A 19,135-nucleotide genomic window follows, 5' to 3' on the forward strand; every position below is an offset into this window, starting at 1 on the left:
TCGGTGATTGTTTTATAGCCTTGTTCTTCGACGTTTTATCGGCGATTTAACGGCGAAGCGGAACGGAACAGCCGAGCGGAACGGTTTGGTGTTTAAAAAATACGGTTATGAGATATTCATGGTTCATTACGGTAAGGTATGGTAATGGTTATTGTAGATGGTTATGTTTATTGGAATGGTAATAGAATGATTATGTTATTGGTATTATATTTCATAGTTGTTGATGATTATGGAAATGAATGTGTAGAATAGAAAGTTGATCTTGAGCCAAATAGGAAATGGAAGTGCAGAAACGGTATGAAAAATGTGGCAGTGGTTGTGGTTTTTAGTATATATTACCTCTATATATTATACATATTATGAATGAAATTGAGCACCAGACTTAGTTAGTGTCGTATATTACATCGAAACGATGACGATCATTATGATAATGAAATACAAAAAATACAGATTAAAGTAATCAACAATAACACAAACATTTATGTGGTTCACCAAATATAGTGTCTACGGAGCTACTGCAAATCTTTTATAACATGAATAAATATTACAAGTGTTTACAACAAAACACTCAAACTCTCAAAAGCCCCACCTCTCGAGTATAACCAAAAAAATATTTTCTCTGACTCTTACAAGATAACCTCACAGCACTTTGCTCTCTTTTAATTAGAAAGCTTTAAAATTTCTTGGATTTGGGATGATTGAAATGAAGTGGTAAGCTACCTATTTATAGGTGTGAAAAGATGTTTCCAACACATCAAAATTTCTTCTGCCGCCTATTGTCATTAAATCCAGTTGATCTCATCTTACCTAACATTTCTCTTACTTGAAGACTTGATTCCAATCATGTCTTCACATAATCTATACAGCAAGCAGCTCAAATCTCTATACTTGCACTTCAACACAACTTATGTTTGTCAATGGTTACAGCTCTCGTGAGCATATCAGCTGGATTTTTACTTCCAGAAACCTTCTCAAGCATCAAGACTCCATCTTCCAGTACTGATATGATGAAATGGTACCGAACCTGTATATGCTTCGTTCTAGCATGATAAACATGACTTTTTGCTAAATGAATAGCATTCCGACTGTCACGGTGTAAGTGCTACCCTCAAGCTTGTGATCCAGTTCTTCCATAAAAGATCTCAACAATATCATCTTCTCCAAAGTTTGTGTCTCCACCATGTTATGTGCTACGATTTTCGTTAAGATCAATCGTATTACACCTGACACATGTCGGTCAAGGAGCTCTAAGCAATCATTCTCCATCTTTTTTGTCTTCTTTCCTGATAGAGGTTGATGCAACTTCTTAGTATATATATAATTTCTAATATGTAATTGGCAGAACGTGAAATCTGTACCGTCTAACTTGTAGATTACTGGTCCCAATCCATTATCTGCGGCAATCGCTTATCTAGCTTTGACAGAAAATCTCAAAAAATCTTTTTGATGTGAAAGATCAAACAAAGCTGCAACCACAAAGCATACTCAAAATTCTATGAATTTTATAACAAGACTCTGATACCAGTTGTCGGGGGTTGCACCGAAACGATGTCGATTATGATGATAATATAATACCAAAAATGCGGAATAAAATAATCAACAAAACACAAAGATTTATGTGATTCATCCAATATAATCTACGTACACGGAATTACTGTAAACATTTTAAAAGAGAAAGAAATATTATAAGTGTTCATAATAAAACACCCAAACGCACGTCAAAATTTCTTATGTCACCCACCTTCATTAAATCCAATATTGGATCCCACCTTACTTAACAGTCACTATAAATATATATCTTTCCAGCTGATATGCTTGTACAGATGCATTACGGGACAAATCTCCTTTGGCGGAAATTAAAGATTGTTTAATCTGCTGCAACCATGTGCTAACAAATCATAAGCCAAAATGCTTACAGATATTAAGCTTCTGCCAGAGGAGTTATTGCCCAGAAATGCATGATTACATCGGATAACTGGCTGACTCGATAAAAAAAAATTGAAGCCCCAAGTGTATATATAGTGTTATTGGGAATCAATCTGGCAAATTCACAGCATCAAATATTCCAATCTTGCATGTCTGAATGCCATATTTTTACCGGAAACCTTCGGTTACCATGTTTGATCGAGTATGTGAGTGAGATATTCTTCTAACAAAAAGAACTATACCTTTTTTTTCGTACAAAAGGTATATTATATGGGAACTGGGAATAAACCTTGGAGTTTGGTTCATCCAATGATGAATGATCCAATAAGCATGTTCGATAGCTTAAAATCGACTCGAAGGTTCGAGCATTTTGGTACATACCGATACGAATATCTATCTTGGAAGCTATCAATTATAAGTATTTTAATACGTACGTACGAACGACCGGTATATTTTGAAAAATAATTCTTTGTGCTATATACATGTGTGTGTGTGTGTCTCTGCGTGTGTGTGTGTGAATATTATCCTACTTTGTATGGTCATACTTTCTGGGAAATCTTGATCATTTACTTCCATTACAATATATGTCGCAGGTTCGTTATGGAGCTTAATGTTCAAGAAGCGTAGAATTTAATTAGTGTGATCCTTTACATCTAAAGAATTAAAGAAAAGTAACATGTGGGTGATGAAAATCACATCTATACTTGCTATTTAATCACATTTTATTTAATTAACATTAATTTGACGTACATGTGTGTATGTGTGTCTATATAGGCACGTTTGGCAATTCGGAAAAGTTAAGAATTTATAAGTATTTATGTTTGTGTCTGTTTCGTAGATCATATGGAAGATGATTCCACGATACTGCTCGAATAGGTGGAATATATAATTCGGGCCTCATAATTAATTAGACAGTGGCTGATAATTAACCTAACTACTCTATATTTTATAAAATACCAATGCTATGTCTTTAAAAATAAAAATTAAAAGGGTTTTAAAAAAATAAAAATAATAAATTGCATTAAAAGAGCAGGTGGCTTCTTTGTTCATCTCTACTGGGAAAGTGAAATCAGAATGGGTCCAGGTCTATGTTTTTCACAAAAATCGAATTGTATGGCATCAATTTAAAAGAGAAATTCTCGGAGAGAATTGTCTTAGCATATGCCATTCATTTCCCCTGTGCGCGCGCACACACAGATATATATATTCGAGACCCGTCGACTGCGTGAGATCTTTTAGATTAGATTCGATTAGATTATATTAGATTTAGGAATTCTCCTACCTTTCGTTGTATATAAAAAAATAGGATCATGGCCGTTTAAGTGCCATCACCTATCTTAAATTCACATCGATCGAATTAATTATGGAATTAATGCGCATTATATTTGAACGATCACGTAAATTAAAATAGCATATCCATGGAACAAAACGGAAGTGCGTGCATGAAGAAAAGAAGCTTCATCCATACATGCAGCATGGCCCCGACGCCGCCCCGTATATAAAGGTAAAGAGAAACTAAAATATAGAGATTTTATTTCGGTAAAAGAATTTGACTTGAAATTTGATTTAAAATTGATACTCTTAAAAACTTATTAAATACTTAGCTTAATTGCCATGTTTTTATGATAATATATATTATAAGTAGAGTTGTTTGTAAATTTAGTAAAATCTCACCAAAATGCAAATCTCACCAAAATGCATTTTGGTGAGATTTTACTAAATTTACAAACAAATAATATATATATATATATATATGAAGTCTTTTCCGTTTATTTTTAAAATTCAAGTTTGAATCCGATGTATTTGAAAATATAAACTACATTTGAATATTTGCATTATCATTTCATTTAATTTTGAATTCGGTTTTAAATTTCATGTTACTTTTATATATTACTTTCTCGCTACTGTATAAAATATAATTTTTTACATAATATTACATTTTCTAATTTTGAGTGAAGATGTCATCGTGATTGGGATATAGATTGTTCGTAAATTGACATTATTGTTATATATCTTAATCATAAGATCAGTATAAATATATTTTAACATGATCTCAAAACAAATAAATTTTTAATCAAAATTTTTTAATCTAATAAACGACAAGAATTTTTATTTTTTTTAAAAAAAAATTATTATTCTTTAAAATTTTGATAGACAAAATAATAATTTGATTTTTTAAATATATATTTTTGCATTGTTGTCAAACCGTGAAAATACTGGCAATCTTGATTTTGATGATAACAAAATTTTTTGTTGTGTTTACAACATATTTATTTAAGTATGTAGTTGCGAGATATCATGTTGTGAGATTTGACAAGTTGGGACTCCGTTGAAGACAAAGTGAAAATATGGCGAAGTGAAGTAATTAGATGATATCTCACAAACAAATGATTTGAATGACCAACAGCCAAAATGGTTGGAAACCAACTCTAGAAATCATACTTCAGTCCGGTCGAGTGAATTCAGTCGTTATCGAGTCAAAATGGTGGTCGCAAGATCCAACCAGCCAAACATCCTCGAGTCGTACGACTCGATAGACTAGCTCTGTTATTTTGGCCATATATCTTATCTCGATTATTGTAATGGAACGATTCGACATGTATTGTAAATTAAATAGAAAAAATAGTCAATTTAGTTATCAAAGTTTTCATATTTGTTTTGTCTTCTAATTTGTTAAATTGTGTTTTAATCCTGTAATTTTGTGTTTTGATTAATTAATAATCGATTTTCACCATAATGCTGATATATGGTCAAAAAATTGATGATTTATCTCACGTAAAGACTCGCTTATATATGAACGGCCGTTTAATAGGTAGACAAGAGAGAGAAGAGGACAAGTCAAGAAGATAAAGACAAATATGTAAAGGGATTGAGGAATTAGCTTTGCAACCTTGAAATATACAAAAATGAGAGAGAAAATGAAACCTCGCAGGAAAGGCATCGATCGTACGTTGCGCAAAAACAAAGCCTACAAGAGTGATTTAAGGAGGTATGTATAACTGCTAAATTCCAATCTCTTACTCTGCACTGCCTTTTGTTTGTGCTCTTCTTTCTGCCTATACGTTTTCATGCATGCCTCTGGAGGATGACATAAATTAACAACTGAGAGGTCTTGTCAAATTCCCATCCAACCAATTGGTACGGTGCTTTAATTAATTTCGCCCTTTTTTAAATCAATTGTTTGCTACTTACTATGACTGTTTCTCTTCTGTTTACCGCTTGCATTGGTCTAATTGATTCCCTTGTTAATACTAACTTATCCGATAATTTATGAAAACATTGCATCTTTTTTTCTTTCTTTTTTTTTTTGTATGATTTATCTGTGTATACGTGTCTGTGGAGCTGTGCTTCTCTTGGAGAAAGATGGAGAAATCCACACGCACAAAATAATCGAATTTGAAAATTTTCAGTATTGACCGGCCAGTCACGTAACATAAAATTTCAATCACATTGTACCAGATGTGTATATATATATAATAATAATTAATATTATAACATAGGTGGTGTGGTGCATGTACGTACACATTTGTCAGAACATGTGAATGCATATTTACAGTGAAGGGAGGGAAAGCCAAAGCAAAACAAAAAACAAAAAAAATAAAAACCCACCCACTCCACAACAAAAAGAACTGATGAGGTACTAGTGGGGAGCAACTCGTGATACACATACAGATCATTACTCGGTAAAAATAAAGTAAATAACGTAAATACATTACATTTATGCTTAGCTATATACGACTCTTCTGCATATGATCTGACTCCGTTGTTTATAAACATGAATCGTGTTCCATGCAAATTCTAGGCTCTACCCTGCGATATGGTGTGCAGTGGTCATGTATTAGTGTTGGTTTTGGGCTTTGGTCGTCTGCATTTGGCCTTCAGTGTTGCGTGTATGTATTCTGCTCGTCTAATGAATGACAGTGACGCTTAATTAGGGAGTGCAGGATTCTATAATGGGGCGCCCATTCACCGTCTTCGATAATGCTTATGTGCCAGTAGTACTCATTGTTCGACAAGGCGACATTGCTTTGTTGATTTGGAACATCCCACGCACATATGATATGTGTATGTGTGAGTGAGTCTATACATGTTCAAGAAGTTCGTTTTTTGGAATTCATCATGCTTGACAAAATTCAGTTTTCATCAAGCCGTAACTTAGATTCTCATGTACGCATCTTTCAAAGTTTTAAAGAAAATTTGTGAGTTTAGTCTTATGAGTTGATATGTTTTGGATTTTAATTAATATCGTAACTTGTCAAAATTCAATTTTCATCAGGCCGTAACTTAGATTATTTTTGGGTTATTCATCTGAAATCGCGAAATCTCATTAATGTAGCTTATTTAACACTAATGCTCTCTTATGTGACTAACGTAGCGAGAACAAAACATGTAATATTAAATATATTAAAATTTACCAAGAGAAAATATATAAAAGAAAAATATGTTTTTTTCTCTCATTTTGAAATATTGAATGTCATTTTGTTTTATATTTTTTTATTATTTTTTCTTAAATGGATTTTAATATGTTAACATAAGTGGTTTTCGGTAAAAAAAAGTCGACAAAAAAAATTCAACTTACCTAATGTTGACAAAATTTTGATAAATTACAAAATTAAAATCTAAAATAATCTAAATACAGAATTAAAATTTCAATTTTTTTTGAGTTGTAAAGTTAATTGTCAGAACAAAAAGAAGAAGATAATGGATCTCGAACGTCGAGTCAGATTCAATTTACCACTCTAATTACTTGGTCAAAATTTAACTCGATTCGACTCTTAATTGGTCAAGTGGCTTCAATATACGTCAAATATACTTTTTCATGATTGATTTTGATTATTTTTAAAGATATTATCTTAATCTTAAGTTTAATGATATATGTTTTTGCCACATCAATATTATCAATGAGTAGATATATGAATTTTCGGATATACAATTAGTTTTTCGATTTGTATTTTTTTGTGATATATACTTCAAAACTTAATTTATTTCAATAATATTGCAAAATTTTTATTATTTGATTAAAATTTTATAAAAAGGAAAGTAGTCAAAAGGTAGCATTTCATACATTCGGTTCAAAAACTAAAACAGTACTATACTATGCACGTACGAGTTTCAGCAAAATACGAGAAAATAATTTTTTTGGTTCATTAATTTGTTTCATTTCGAGTATTTAAATTTTGGTTTAGGTGTAGTAAATTTGATTTTTTTTTGCTTTTAGTCCTAATTATTCGACGGAATGCCTACGTACGTACCACAAAAAAAATACTAAAGTGACACAAAAAATTATTGATACGTCCAGTGTCACGTCGGATCAAAATAGTCAGAAATTAAAAATTAATTTATCAGATTAAAAATTTGAATACTTAAATGATCAAAATTTAAATAAAAAAAGTATAATGAACAAAAAAAATATTATTCCCGTGAAACATTTACTTTGGGAAATGCCATGTATGAATTACTTTAATCTAATTTTAAAATCTCGTGATTTCCACTTAGAAGATTTGGTTGGTTTAAGGTTCTGCACGATGGGTCTCAATCATTTATATAATGAATAAATCCAGCCAAAAATAATTAATCTCAGACAGAAATTGTGGTACTTTTCTAATTTATTCCTCGCAATGTTTCGAATGCGACAAGAGCAAGCATGTCAGTTACATGTATTATCTTGACATTCCGTGACCCCCCCAAACCCCATATCCCTTTACCTTTTCAGTCCCTATAAAATTCATGCGCCTATACCTATTCTTTTAATTTGCATTTAGGCCAATATATATATATATATATATATATATATATATATATATGCGGTTGTGTAATATTCCTTCACAATATATGTATATATATATATGCGGTTGTGTAATATTCCTTCACAACTCAATATATCAAATAACACACCAGCTAAAATTAGAAATGGGCAATTCTAAAATGCAAAGGAGAATGGCTTTGCGGAGAAAGCTTCACATTTTGAGAACTCTCACCAATTCCAAATCTGTAAGTTAATTTATCTCAATTTGACAAGTATTTATTCAATATGAAAAGATATTATTTTTGTACTGATTAATTTCAGGTGAAGAAGAGCGGCATTATCATGGATGCTTTCCTCTACATCCACAAGTTGCAGCTCCGAGTGGAAGCTATCAAAAGAGAGTATCAGTACCTAGTCAATCACATCCAAGTATATATTTTTCTTTAAAAAAAAAACCCAGATAAATAAATAAATAATACTACTCGTTCTAAGTATTTCATTAATTTCCGATTATATATGTTGAACGAACAGGATGTGAAAGTAGAGAAATTTGGATCAGGGGTTTTTCAGTGTGAGAGTGACATGCAAGAAAAGTGAAGAAATACTGGGATCCATTCTTGAAGCCTTGGAAGGGATGAAAATGAACGTTGTTCAAGCAAGAGTGACCTGCAAACACTTTTTTGGGATGGAAGCCATTGTTGAAGCTTCTTCTGCTGATACAGATGAAACAGTGGTGAATGAAGCTGTGCTCAAGGCTGTTACTTCAAATTATTAAGTGACTGGAGATGATCATTTGTTATATATTCAATCACCTAGCTAGCTGGTGTTGATGTCGCTTTCGTTTTGAAGTTTGAATAGTTTAGAGAAAGCGACGCGGCTTTATATTCAAGGCTAAAAGAATATCTCCGGAACTCATTTTCTAGTTCGAATTGCATTGTAAGAAAGAACAACTTTTCATGTTTAGTACCGAAAAAGAAGAAAAGTAACACCAAATTAATTACCTAGTTCACACATCCACTTCATTTGAAACCATATTGTTGTACCTAAAATCATCTCTTATTCCAATATTTCAGCTGTCTTTCAAATTTCAATACTCAAAATTTCTCGACAGTTTCCGTCTTGGTTGAGTACTAGGCTTGTAATGGATAATCTGAAGTAATAAAATTGCAAGATTTCTTGTAAAAAAAAAAAAAAGAAATTTACTCAAAATTTCTCGACAGTATGCATTTTTCAACTCCCGATTTTTTCCTAGTTAGCACTTTAATTGATCGCTAGTAATTTTTTATTTATTTATATTACATTACAATATATTTTATCTGATTTTTATATTTTCTTTTGAATTTTGTATGTAATAATAGCAAAAAATTATTCATCAGAAAAATTGATAGCTCAATTTTGAAGTTCGATCGAGGACCAAAAACTTTCAATATGGCATTGTAAATATAACGAGTGCAAAAAAATAAATAAAAGCTTTAGAGTAATTCCCAATAAAATAAATTGATATTATCCAATGCTGATTAAATAAAAAATCAAAACATCCATTAAAAGGAAGATCCCACGAAGTTTCTTCCGATCAATTTAATAATGATACTTGCCATTAAAAACGACTTTCGAATTTTGACCAAAAAATTAAAAAATATAAATTATCTCGATCATTGATATATGAACTGTAATAATAACTTAAAATAAAATATCCTGTTTCTTTGCGTACGGAAGCGTAAATTGGAGAAAAAAACTGTGGAAGATTACAAACAATCGTTAAATAATATGTTGGTATATCTTGCCAACTATGTGTATTTTATTATGTGTGAATTATTTAATTTTATATGTTGCAGTCCAACTTAATCAACAATTTTATTGCAAACTGTATGTATTTTATTGCATAGTGAATTATTGCTGAGGAATATTCTTATATATAAATACATTTACACAATTTTTATAATTTTTAATAAATATGTCAGTACTTTGTTATTTGCACGACAGTTGGGAAATAAAATAATGAGAGAAATCTCACATTAATTTTCGAGTCCACAAATTTAGTCCATGGACCAAATACCTACTTGCTTAAACTAATGGTGACATTATGATAATAATGAGATAAGATTAATAATAATCAGTGAGAAGTTACCGAGTAATTGCAATAAATTTGTATTAAATTAATCTTTATATTAATCATCTCTATCCAATTTGACTTCTGTGGTTATAATAATAGTTGGATCGAGTGCGTCGTCTTACAACATTAATATTTGAGTAGGTTTTCATATATCTATATCCGCGAGACGGGTCAACCTACTTTTATATTTGGAGTAAAAAGTAATAATTTTTCATGGTTCAGATCAGATATGAGTTTTATGTCACAAAATTGATCTACGTGTTCAATGAACTTAATTATCGGTCTTCCGTGAATAATAATTAACTACAATATCATAATTTGTACATTGGAATCTGATAGAAGAATTATTAGTTAATGATTAATATTAATCATATGAACTTATTGAACGTACCATACGAAAAAGATCATCAAACTAGAGACATTGGTATAAGATAAACTATAAATTATCAGTTAAAATTAAATTTTTTAAAGTATATATATGTAATATGTTTTCCCTGTTATGAATTTGAATGGTAATATTTCAAGGCTAAAAAGAACAGAACTCACAAGAGTCGCACTTACTCACATCGTTTAGCCCAAAAATAATCTCAATAAAAAATTATATGAATCGATAAATTTATTTAAAAAAAAAAACAAATCAGAAAGCCTTATTTATTCTTGAATCAACAGATTATCCAAAACTGTCTTTCAAATATTCAAAATATTTACGAAATTACAAAGTTCATGACTTTTATTGCGTATATATTTCACGCATACCAAAGAGATCATCAATTATGCTTGCAAAATATAAGGAAAACTGCAATATTAGTCTTATATGTACGTCTTTTTGCGACTTCAGTCTTCTGTGTAATCAAATTTCAATTTTGGTATAACATATTTGTTATTTTCGCAAATTTAGTTTTTTTTCAACGTGACGTTAACGTGGCACGCATTTGGCACCTACATGGCTTTGACTTGTCAATGTCACATCAGCACTTCCGATAAAAAAATGACAAAATTTGAAAAATACAACACTAAAACTAAAATTAGACAATATATAGATGACCAAATAACAAATATTTAAAATCAAAATTGCAGTTTTCCCCATAATATATATAGAATATGTAATTGTTAATTGATAAAAAGTTCTTCAATCAGACTGTAGTAATATACATTAATTCGAGAAATAATATGTCATATATATATATATATACACACACATATATATACACATATAAACACAGAAATCAACGCAAGGGTTCCTTTCACAATACATAAACTATAATTAAGACCACATTTGCTTGCACGTCCTTCATAGTTGTATGCACACACATAATTAATTATCTATATTCAAACCCATGATTATATTGACACTAATTCTAAATAACTAAACCAACCATCTAGCTATCTATCATCCTTCGATCATTTAATATCTTGTTTTCGTCAATTGTTCAGCTCGCCTTATGCTTATTTCTGTCGAGAGAGCGGTGGCTATGGATGATGGATTCAACAGTACCCGATTCGCTAGTGGGATACGAGATTCTGAGAACTCGCCGGAGAACAGCAGAGATACGCGGGGCTCCGCTGTGTCCAATGAGTTCAAGATCGCCTCCGCCTCCAATAGGAGAAGGTTATTAATTAATTGGATTATTTGTTTAGTTTGATGTTCGCTTACATACACATTATATTTGTACGTAATTTGTTCGCGGGCAGAATCATAAATTTAGTGCATATGGAACTACTTTAAACGTAACATATACTTTTTTATTTGAAATTATTTTTTTGAAAAAGTTTATAACCCAAAAATGGAAAATTTTTGGCGAGTTATGGTTCTTTCGGGTTGGATCTAAAGGAAGACAAGGGGTTGTATGTCACTCGATCGCTTGCTAGTTAGCTACGTTTAGGATAATAAATGTAATGTGGAAGAACTAGACATTGTTTGATATAAAGGTTGAGATTCAATATTCTTGCATCGTCTCATTTTCCATCGATTAATATAACCGAAGAGTATTTTTCTCTGGAAGATTACATGATACGCATGCATGAGGGTTAGTTGAAGAAATTATTTTCAAGAAAATTTGATCTAATTTATAGTGGAAGAAGAGCCATACAGAAGAGAATTATTTCGGTTCCACTCGGAGAAGCGGCAGGGTTGAAGCAGAAAGTTGATCAGGTGAGTGCTCCACCGTCGGATTCTTGTACATGGAGAAAGTACGGCCAAAAGCCCATCAAAGGTTCCCCCTACCCCAGGTAGTTAATCAAATCTTATTTTGTAATAGCAACTGATTATATTAATTCAATCAAATTCATTCCTTTTTCGATGCTGTAGAGGTTATTACAAGTGCAGTAGCTCAAAGGGCTGTCCGGCCAGAAAGCAAGTTGAAAGGTGTAGAATGGATCCTAAAATGATGGTGGTGGCGTATTCTCGTGAACACAACCACCCTACGCCGGCTTGTCGAAGTAGTCATCACACCACCAACAACCGCCGTACGACCGACAGATCCCGCGCCGCCGCAAACGTCACGACTTCTACATCAGAAAGAGAGGAAGAACAACAAGAAGAAGAACCTGCACCCCAAGAAGAGGAGATCAAGAAACCTGTAATTAATCTTTCCACTGAATCTCATGAAATCATTTTAGGGGAAAGATTTAGCAACGTGTACGAGGAGCCCTTGAGCAATGGCGGCGAATTCGGTTGGTTGACTGACTTCGAGTCCACGTCATCTTGTACAATTCTAGATAGCCCAGTTTTAGCAGAGGAATCGAGGATTGCCGCCACCGACAATGAAATGTCGACGATTTTTAAAGTTCGAGAAGAAGACGAGTCGCTTTTCGCTGATCTTGGTGAGTTGCCGGAGTGTTCTATGGTGTTCGGCCGGGGGAGGGGTGGAGAAACGGCGGTTCTGCACGGATGAGACGACAACGTGGGGGCCTGCCCCCACGTTTGTCGGCGGTCGTGATCGGATATTAATAATTATAATCTCATTGAAGATTACGTTAATCATTAATTAATTGCACCTATGATTTGAGCTAGCGCCAAGGAAATATAATTAATAAATGTGTTAATTAATTGGGGGTTGGATGACAATTTTTCTTGTAACAGTAGGCATCTTGTAATACGAAAATATCCGCAAAATGAGGTAATAATATTCATATTTACAATAGCATACAATATTTTTTTATGAATGAACGTAATAAAAATTTTTGTCAAAAAATTAACTCGTGACATCATGTGACAAGGTTTTGTGTTCTTGTAATTAGGGCAACATAGGTATAAGGCTTCCTTTTCTCAAGTTTTAGCAATAAAAGCACACACATGCAGTAACGCATTAATTTTTTATTTATTTTGTGTACAAAAAAATACTTTCCATGCATTTACTCGTGATAATATTAAACTATTGATTTATTGCTTGAAGGAGAAATTAATTTTTTTGTCATTTTCTTGATTATTATATAGTCTTAGTTTACCAGTTTTGTGTTTTTATTTCAATTTTAGTACGTGGTAATGTAAAATAACTCCATATCGAGTTTCAATAATTTTAAAAATAACTAGTTGATTATGAATTTTACCCAAAAATATAAATGATATTGTTATTGTGGATTTGAAAATATGAAATCCTTGACTTTAAATTTAATTATCCAAATACAACCAAAAAAACTTACGAAACGAAAAAATCACTTAAATGGGCCATTTTAGTTCGTGGGTTGGGTTTTTAAGGCTTAAATAACTTGCTTTTGTGCTAACCCAATTAGGCCCATGAACATACTTTTGGACCAACCAAGTCCAAGTTTAAGTCCAATAAATTACATATTCTTATTTTGTCCATATTATTATCAGTGGATTTAAAGAATGGTCAACCAAAACATGTCGGTACATGAATAAGATGCCTGCTTATTTATCCAAGCTCAAATCGGTATCACATGATTCGACTTTTCTCGACCTTTGACTTGTGTGCCTTACAACACACATACGTGTATATAAATATATTGACATAAATCAAGAAATACGTTGGGTAACTAATCTTCATGTATTTCCATTTGATATACCACCTACGATCGACTACAAAGTGTCTCTTTGTCCGAATTGGTTGAATAAATGAATATTTAATCAATACTAATCTGTATTAGTCCGAAAATTTACTCAATGCACTTCAAAAGTAACAATTCAATCTTCGTAAAAAAATGATCACCAAGTTTTGGGTTCTATATAATATCTACTCTATTACACATTAATAATGAATCTTGAAATCCTCTCCGTCTTCTCAGTTTGAATCTGTCATACAGAGTTTGTTCAATGTAACTTACATGATCAACGTGGTTTACAAGCTACTATGTTGACCCTTTGAATTTATTCGGAGCATAGCAAGTTCCAAAGTTCAAAAAAATTTAATAAGAAATCTTGAAATGATGGTGGAAATTTATAGTACTAAAATTTAAATCCCATTTATTTTTTTCAAAAAAAAAAATTTAAACCCCAACCATATTTTAGCTGAAAATATGACATGCGCACAGAGTTAAGATCACCAAATGTTTGGTTTTAATGATGCATCCCACGTCCACTCAATGATTGCATACAGCCATACCAGTCGTCTCTTTTTCAAAAAACCTTTAGTCGTGTTTACACTACCAGCGCTTTCGGATCATCCATTTTCGAGGTTAATTCTATCATATGTCTATCTCAGAAACCTCATCCTCACCCCAGCTAGTCCCTCTCACTTCCTCCTCACAGAGAATTCAATTGGTTTCCAAATCTGTATCAAAAAGATTACTTACCAAGTTCTCTGATGTCTCGGAACTTAACTTCGATTATTCGCAGAGTGGGCTGTGGTCTCCTCCGATCCCAAGAAGCGTGTTCTTGAGTTCTCCGGGACGTATTCTCACGGAACATGACATGGCTTCGCAGCTCAGAAGCGCTCTGGAAAGACATAGCAGAAGAAGAGACAGGTTTTCTTTCAATGTGAGTGAATAATTAAGCATACGACCAAAGGCAGGAGAAAATGTATCAATTTCAAGAACATACGATGTTCGAACTCTTCTCTTGGTCTCAAGATTTATTTATTTCAAACAGAGAAGTCGGGGGTTCATGCCATGCAGTTTTATATTACGTTTAATGCTAAATATTTGTTCTTGCAGGCATGCTTGTGCTCCCCAAAAAGAAACTAGAAGAATGAAGGGATGACTTCAGTGGGCTAGCTAATTGACATTCAATGGAGATACAGTTAATACTCAGTTCTTGTACAGAAGTTGCAAACATGTAAGTTAGCTTGTTTCTCTTCTGTACTCAAGTTCATGTGGTTGATTTAATCGCAAGTACTTGAGCAAAAATTGCTCGTTCAAGGTCCATGTGAACTTTTTTTCATATTCAGGATTTTGTTGACTGAGAAAACTTGCATTGGAAAAAATTTGCACACAAAATCGAAAAAAAAAAATTTCAATGGGTCCTCCCCTCCTGCACAGAAGCAAAAACAAAGGGACAGCCGTTTTGTTCAGCCAGCTACTTAATTTCTCCAGGCTTTTCAAGATTTAAGATATCCTTATTTTTTCGGAGTCAAGTACTATTTGATGCAAGAACAAACACATGCGATTGATAAATTTAAAGATATCCTAAGATTGTCCAACTCACTTCTTTGATATGCCATGTGATTTTGCATTATTGCACACAAATATCAATACCACTTAAATTACGACTCTACCCAAATTAATAAAAAAACTAATATTGTGTTTGAATCGAACGACTTGTATGTGTGGAGATGATTTGAAGTTTGGATTTCAAATTCTCTAATTTGTGAGGATTTGGTATGAATCATGACAACTTAAAATGTAAAGGAAAGGATATATATGAAATCCTTCAAATTTAAAGGTACCAGAACTCATACAATAGATTTTGAATCATGGATTAAAATTATTTGATTTGGAATATATAGTTTGTTTATTAGATTGAGTCATTTGGAAGCATGAATTTTAAGTAAATTATTCCACGAAAATCATTTCATCCAAACATGATCTAAATCAATTTTTGCGGCATACAGTAATATCAGAGATTAAGATTTTACTAAAGGAATAAATTTTAGTGTAGTGAAGAATTAGATTGGTAGTCGGAAAATTCAAGTTTGCCAAATAGGCCAAACTCCATAATTTGTGAAGGAAAACAGAGAGAACTTACCAATTTCTGCATCTCATTTTACCCCTCGATCATGCCTTGCATATAAAGGGTTAGGCATACGATTCTAGATTCATCAATGGATTGACATTTGGAATCATATCTTGGGGCCATTTAAAATTTTATTGAGCTCAAGGACATAACACCTTTCTACTTCATATTTTATACAGACATCCCCGAATACTCGATAAATTTAAACTGCTGCCATATTGCTCATGTTAGTTTATTTTCCGAATGATAACAAATAAGGTTTATAGACTACAATGAAGCAATATTTTCACATTTACTACCTAGGGGAGGGGGGCCTTCCTCTTGCACAGGGTTTATTTACTAGCTTAGGCTAGGGGAGAGGAGCCTTCCTCTTGCACAGAGTTTATCTCTTGGTTCATTTCAGTATAATTCCATATTATATTCATCTGGTTCATCTGTTTATATTCTATATAAATGGTGGTTGCAACATATGACAAATCACCAACGGATGATAAACTGCTTAAATCAACCCACCATGCACGGTTTTAGACGGGAACAGGAGTTTGTTCTAGGCTTTCTTTTCCCGTAATACCATATTTCAGATTCAGGAGGTACACGTCGTAGTCTTTTTCTGCTGGAGGATTTTCAGGATCCACAATATATGGTTCACTGAATGGAACAACACTCTTAACCTGTAAAAGAAAGAGAATAAATAAACTGCATTAAACTCTGTTGAAGAAGGAAAGAACAGACGTAAAATAGACATCCTAAATCTTGTTAAGTACCCATCTTGATGTCTCGAGAGTTCAGATTTTATTCCTCATGGAGAGATGTAATTCCATTTTCACGTTCAAAGCTTAATCGGCAAAACTTAAAGGGGAAAAAGTGGTAGATATAAACAAGTCCTCTAAAGCAAATTCAACTATAACCTCAAATGTCATCACATGTGTATGGGCTTTCTAGAGAAGCAATACATATTCGTGCAATCTCTTGTCTTGAAATTTCACCTTGCCCATGCAAAGATACAAAACATCGTATTAAGCAAAATGAAGTCATAAATGGTATCCGTGATCATAGTGAACTTTCGTATACTTCATTTCATAACCATACCATTATACTGTCTCCCTGATCAAAGATGAGATCGGAAATGTCATAAATGTCTCACCAAAGCCATTGTATAGATACGTCCATCAAGAAACAAGAATTCGTAACTAAAATTATGGTCAGAACTATTTTCTTCTTAGACTTGGTAGAAAGGCAACAAACTCACCAAGCCAACATCCGGACCCAGCAGTCGCCTAGCTTTCTCTTCATTCCTGACCTGAAACCTTGTCGATGAGATTGTAATGAAATATACCAATTCGAAAAATTAGAATTCTTCGTGCATAAAAAGTGTTCTACCAGCAAACAAATTTAAATAACAGCAGAAAGTAGATATTCACGAGTAATAGAACTTACCAATGCTCGAACTCGTAACCCTTTTCTCTGCAAGAGATTTACCACCCTTTTGCCGACACCACCAGTATATCTCCAGTCACCAGTATGATTCCAGAAGTGTACATTGGCTTTTACTTCTTCTCTAGGTGAAGGACTAGAGAGTTTGTCAATCAGAAATTCGAAGAACTTCAATTACAAATTAATCGTGACAGACTACATATTTAATAACGTCAGACAAGAAAAATAATAAAGTTTTTAGTAAGGTGAACCTTTGCAGGAGAGGGGAGGTCCAAGTCTTGCTTTCTAGCTTCTGAGCGAATGAAGCCTCTGTAGGTTCTTCTTAAGGAATGTAATGGTGCTTTTTGTTGGAAAACAAAAGATTGAAATTTACGTTGAAGAAAAGGATTTGGAAGTGGAGAAGGAAACACCAATCGAAATTAAGATGTCCCAGGCAACTTTATTCCGACATACCAAACACCCTGCAGCATTGAATAGATGGGCTTCCAGATATGAAAAGAACAAGAAAATGAACTAGTACAACCCAATTGTACTAATTCTCATCGCTTACATTATTTCAAGAAATAGTTGTATGATTGATCATAGTTAAGTCTTGAAACATGTATTAAGGCAAAACGCATAAACCTTGTATCGAAACAAGTTTCATGGCTTACCTCAGGTTATGACGTCATACATCAACTATCAATAAATTACACTCAATCTACACCATTCTCTAATGGTGCATAGTCTTGTCGGCCCAGTTATGACAATGACCTGTTTACAGGGAAACTTAGCCCAAATCAATAAATTGGGCTAAATACAGCCCAAATCAACAAGTGGTGGATTATTGTATAAACTTATAAATTGTAATTACACATCTTACTAATTAGATAAATAAACTCATTTGGAAAAATCAACACCATGGAGGTTCGTATATGTGGCGCCCCAAACCTCGCCACGTAATCATACAACATGTGACGTCATATGCATAAAAATTTTCTTTTCGACGACGTAATAATATAATGTATATACGACAAAATAATGCCATCACCACACTATCTACGTCAGTGTAGCAGAAACAGTTCAATAAATACACACATACAACTCAAATAAGACAATAAGCTATACTGTCTCTATCTACTATCAACTACAAGACTGTTTGACTAGACACACCTAGTCCTTCACCACTATCCTGTCTCACGCATAGTCCTGTAACCTGCCCAATAGAAACAGCCCTCAAAGGGTGAGCATATACAACAATCATCATCGCAATACATAACAGTTATATTAACAACAACATAAGATATAACTGAAATGATAACAGAAATACCCAATTTGCCGTTTCTGGACAATCAACCATCAACAACCTCAACAACATCACACTGCAACAATAACATCGACGATACGTCGCACCCCAACTCCGGCGACAGCAATATCGTCGAACGAACAACACATCGACGATACGTCGCACCCCAACACCGGCGACAGCAATATCGTCGAACGAATAACATCAACGATACGTCGCACCCCAACTCCGGCGACAGCAATATCGTTGAACGAACAACATCAATGTGACAACATCAACGAGACGTCTCCCAACAACGATAGTCAACAATAATAAACAACAACAAATATAATACCAAATCACCCAATTCCGGTGATTTATCATCGTTCAATGCAATAGTATTCATCAATACTAAACAATAACAACATATGCTCGTACGTCAACACGTACCTGATAATCGAGTATATATACAATCTGACTATTTCTTTGATCCTGAGTCCTTGTGATGTATCTAAATAATTC

General features: G+C 33.1%; 1 protein-coding gene and 1 long non-coding RNA gene across 2 annotated transcripts; one reads left to right on the forward strand and one right to left on the reverse strand.

Annotated features, from left to right (window-relative positions):
* Positions 1 to 11,053: 11,053 nt before the first annotated feature.
* LOC142522700 (putative WRKY transcription factor 65) lies at positions 11,054 to 12,846 on the forward strand. The gene is made up of 3 exons (XM_075626238.1): positions 11,054 to 11,394; positions 11,859 to 12,014; positions 12,094 to 12,846. Exons 1-3 carry the CDS (start codon positions 11,228 to 11,230, stop codon positions 12,677 to 12,679), a joined length of 909 nt encoding a protein of 302 aa, XP_075482353.1. The 5' UTR covers positions 11,054 to 11,227; the 3' UTR covers positions 12,680 to 12,846.
* A 3,049-nt stretch (positions 12,847 to 15,895) lies between these two features.
* LOC142523184 (uncharacterized) lies at positions 15,896 to 17,479 on the reverse strand. The gene is made up of 3 exons (XR_012814595.1): positions 17,353 to 17,479; positions 17,165 to 17,215; positions 15,896 to 16,586 (listed from the first exon to the last, which is right to left on the reverse strand). It is a non-coding gene; the product is annotated as an uncharacterized LOC142523184 (long non-coding RNA).
* Between the last annotated feature and the right edge of the window lie 1,656 nt (positions 17,480 to 19,135).

Source organism: Primulina tabacum, chromosome 13 (assembly GCF_025594145.1).
Source record: "Primulina tabacum isolate GXHZ01 chromosome 13, ASM2559414v2, whole genome shotgun sequence".
NCBI classification, from domain to species: Eukaryota; Viridiplantae; Streptophyta; class Magnoliopsida; order Lamiales; family Gesneriaceae; genus Primulina; species Primulina tabacum.

Bases quoted from the DNA above. Each gene is read 5' to 3' on its own strand.
- LOC142522700 (XM_075626238.1), top strand. From the start codon at position 11,228: ATGCTTATTTCTGTCGAGAGAGCGGTGGCTATGGATGATGGATTCAAC. The intron at 11,395-11,858 runs GTTATTAATTAA...TCTAATTTATAG, and splicing joins TCCGCCTCCAATAGGAGAAG to TGGAAGAAGAGCCATACAGA. The intron at 12,015-12,093 runs GTAGTTAATCAA...TCGATGCTGTAG, and splicing joins AAAGGTTCCCCCTACCCCAG to AGGTTATTACAAGTGCAGTA.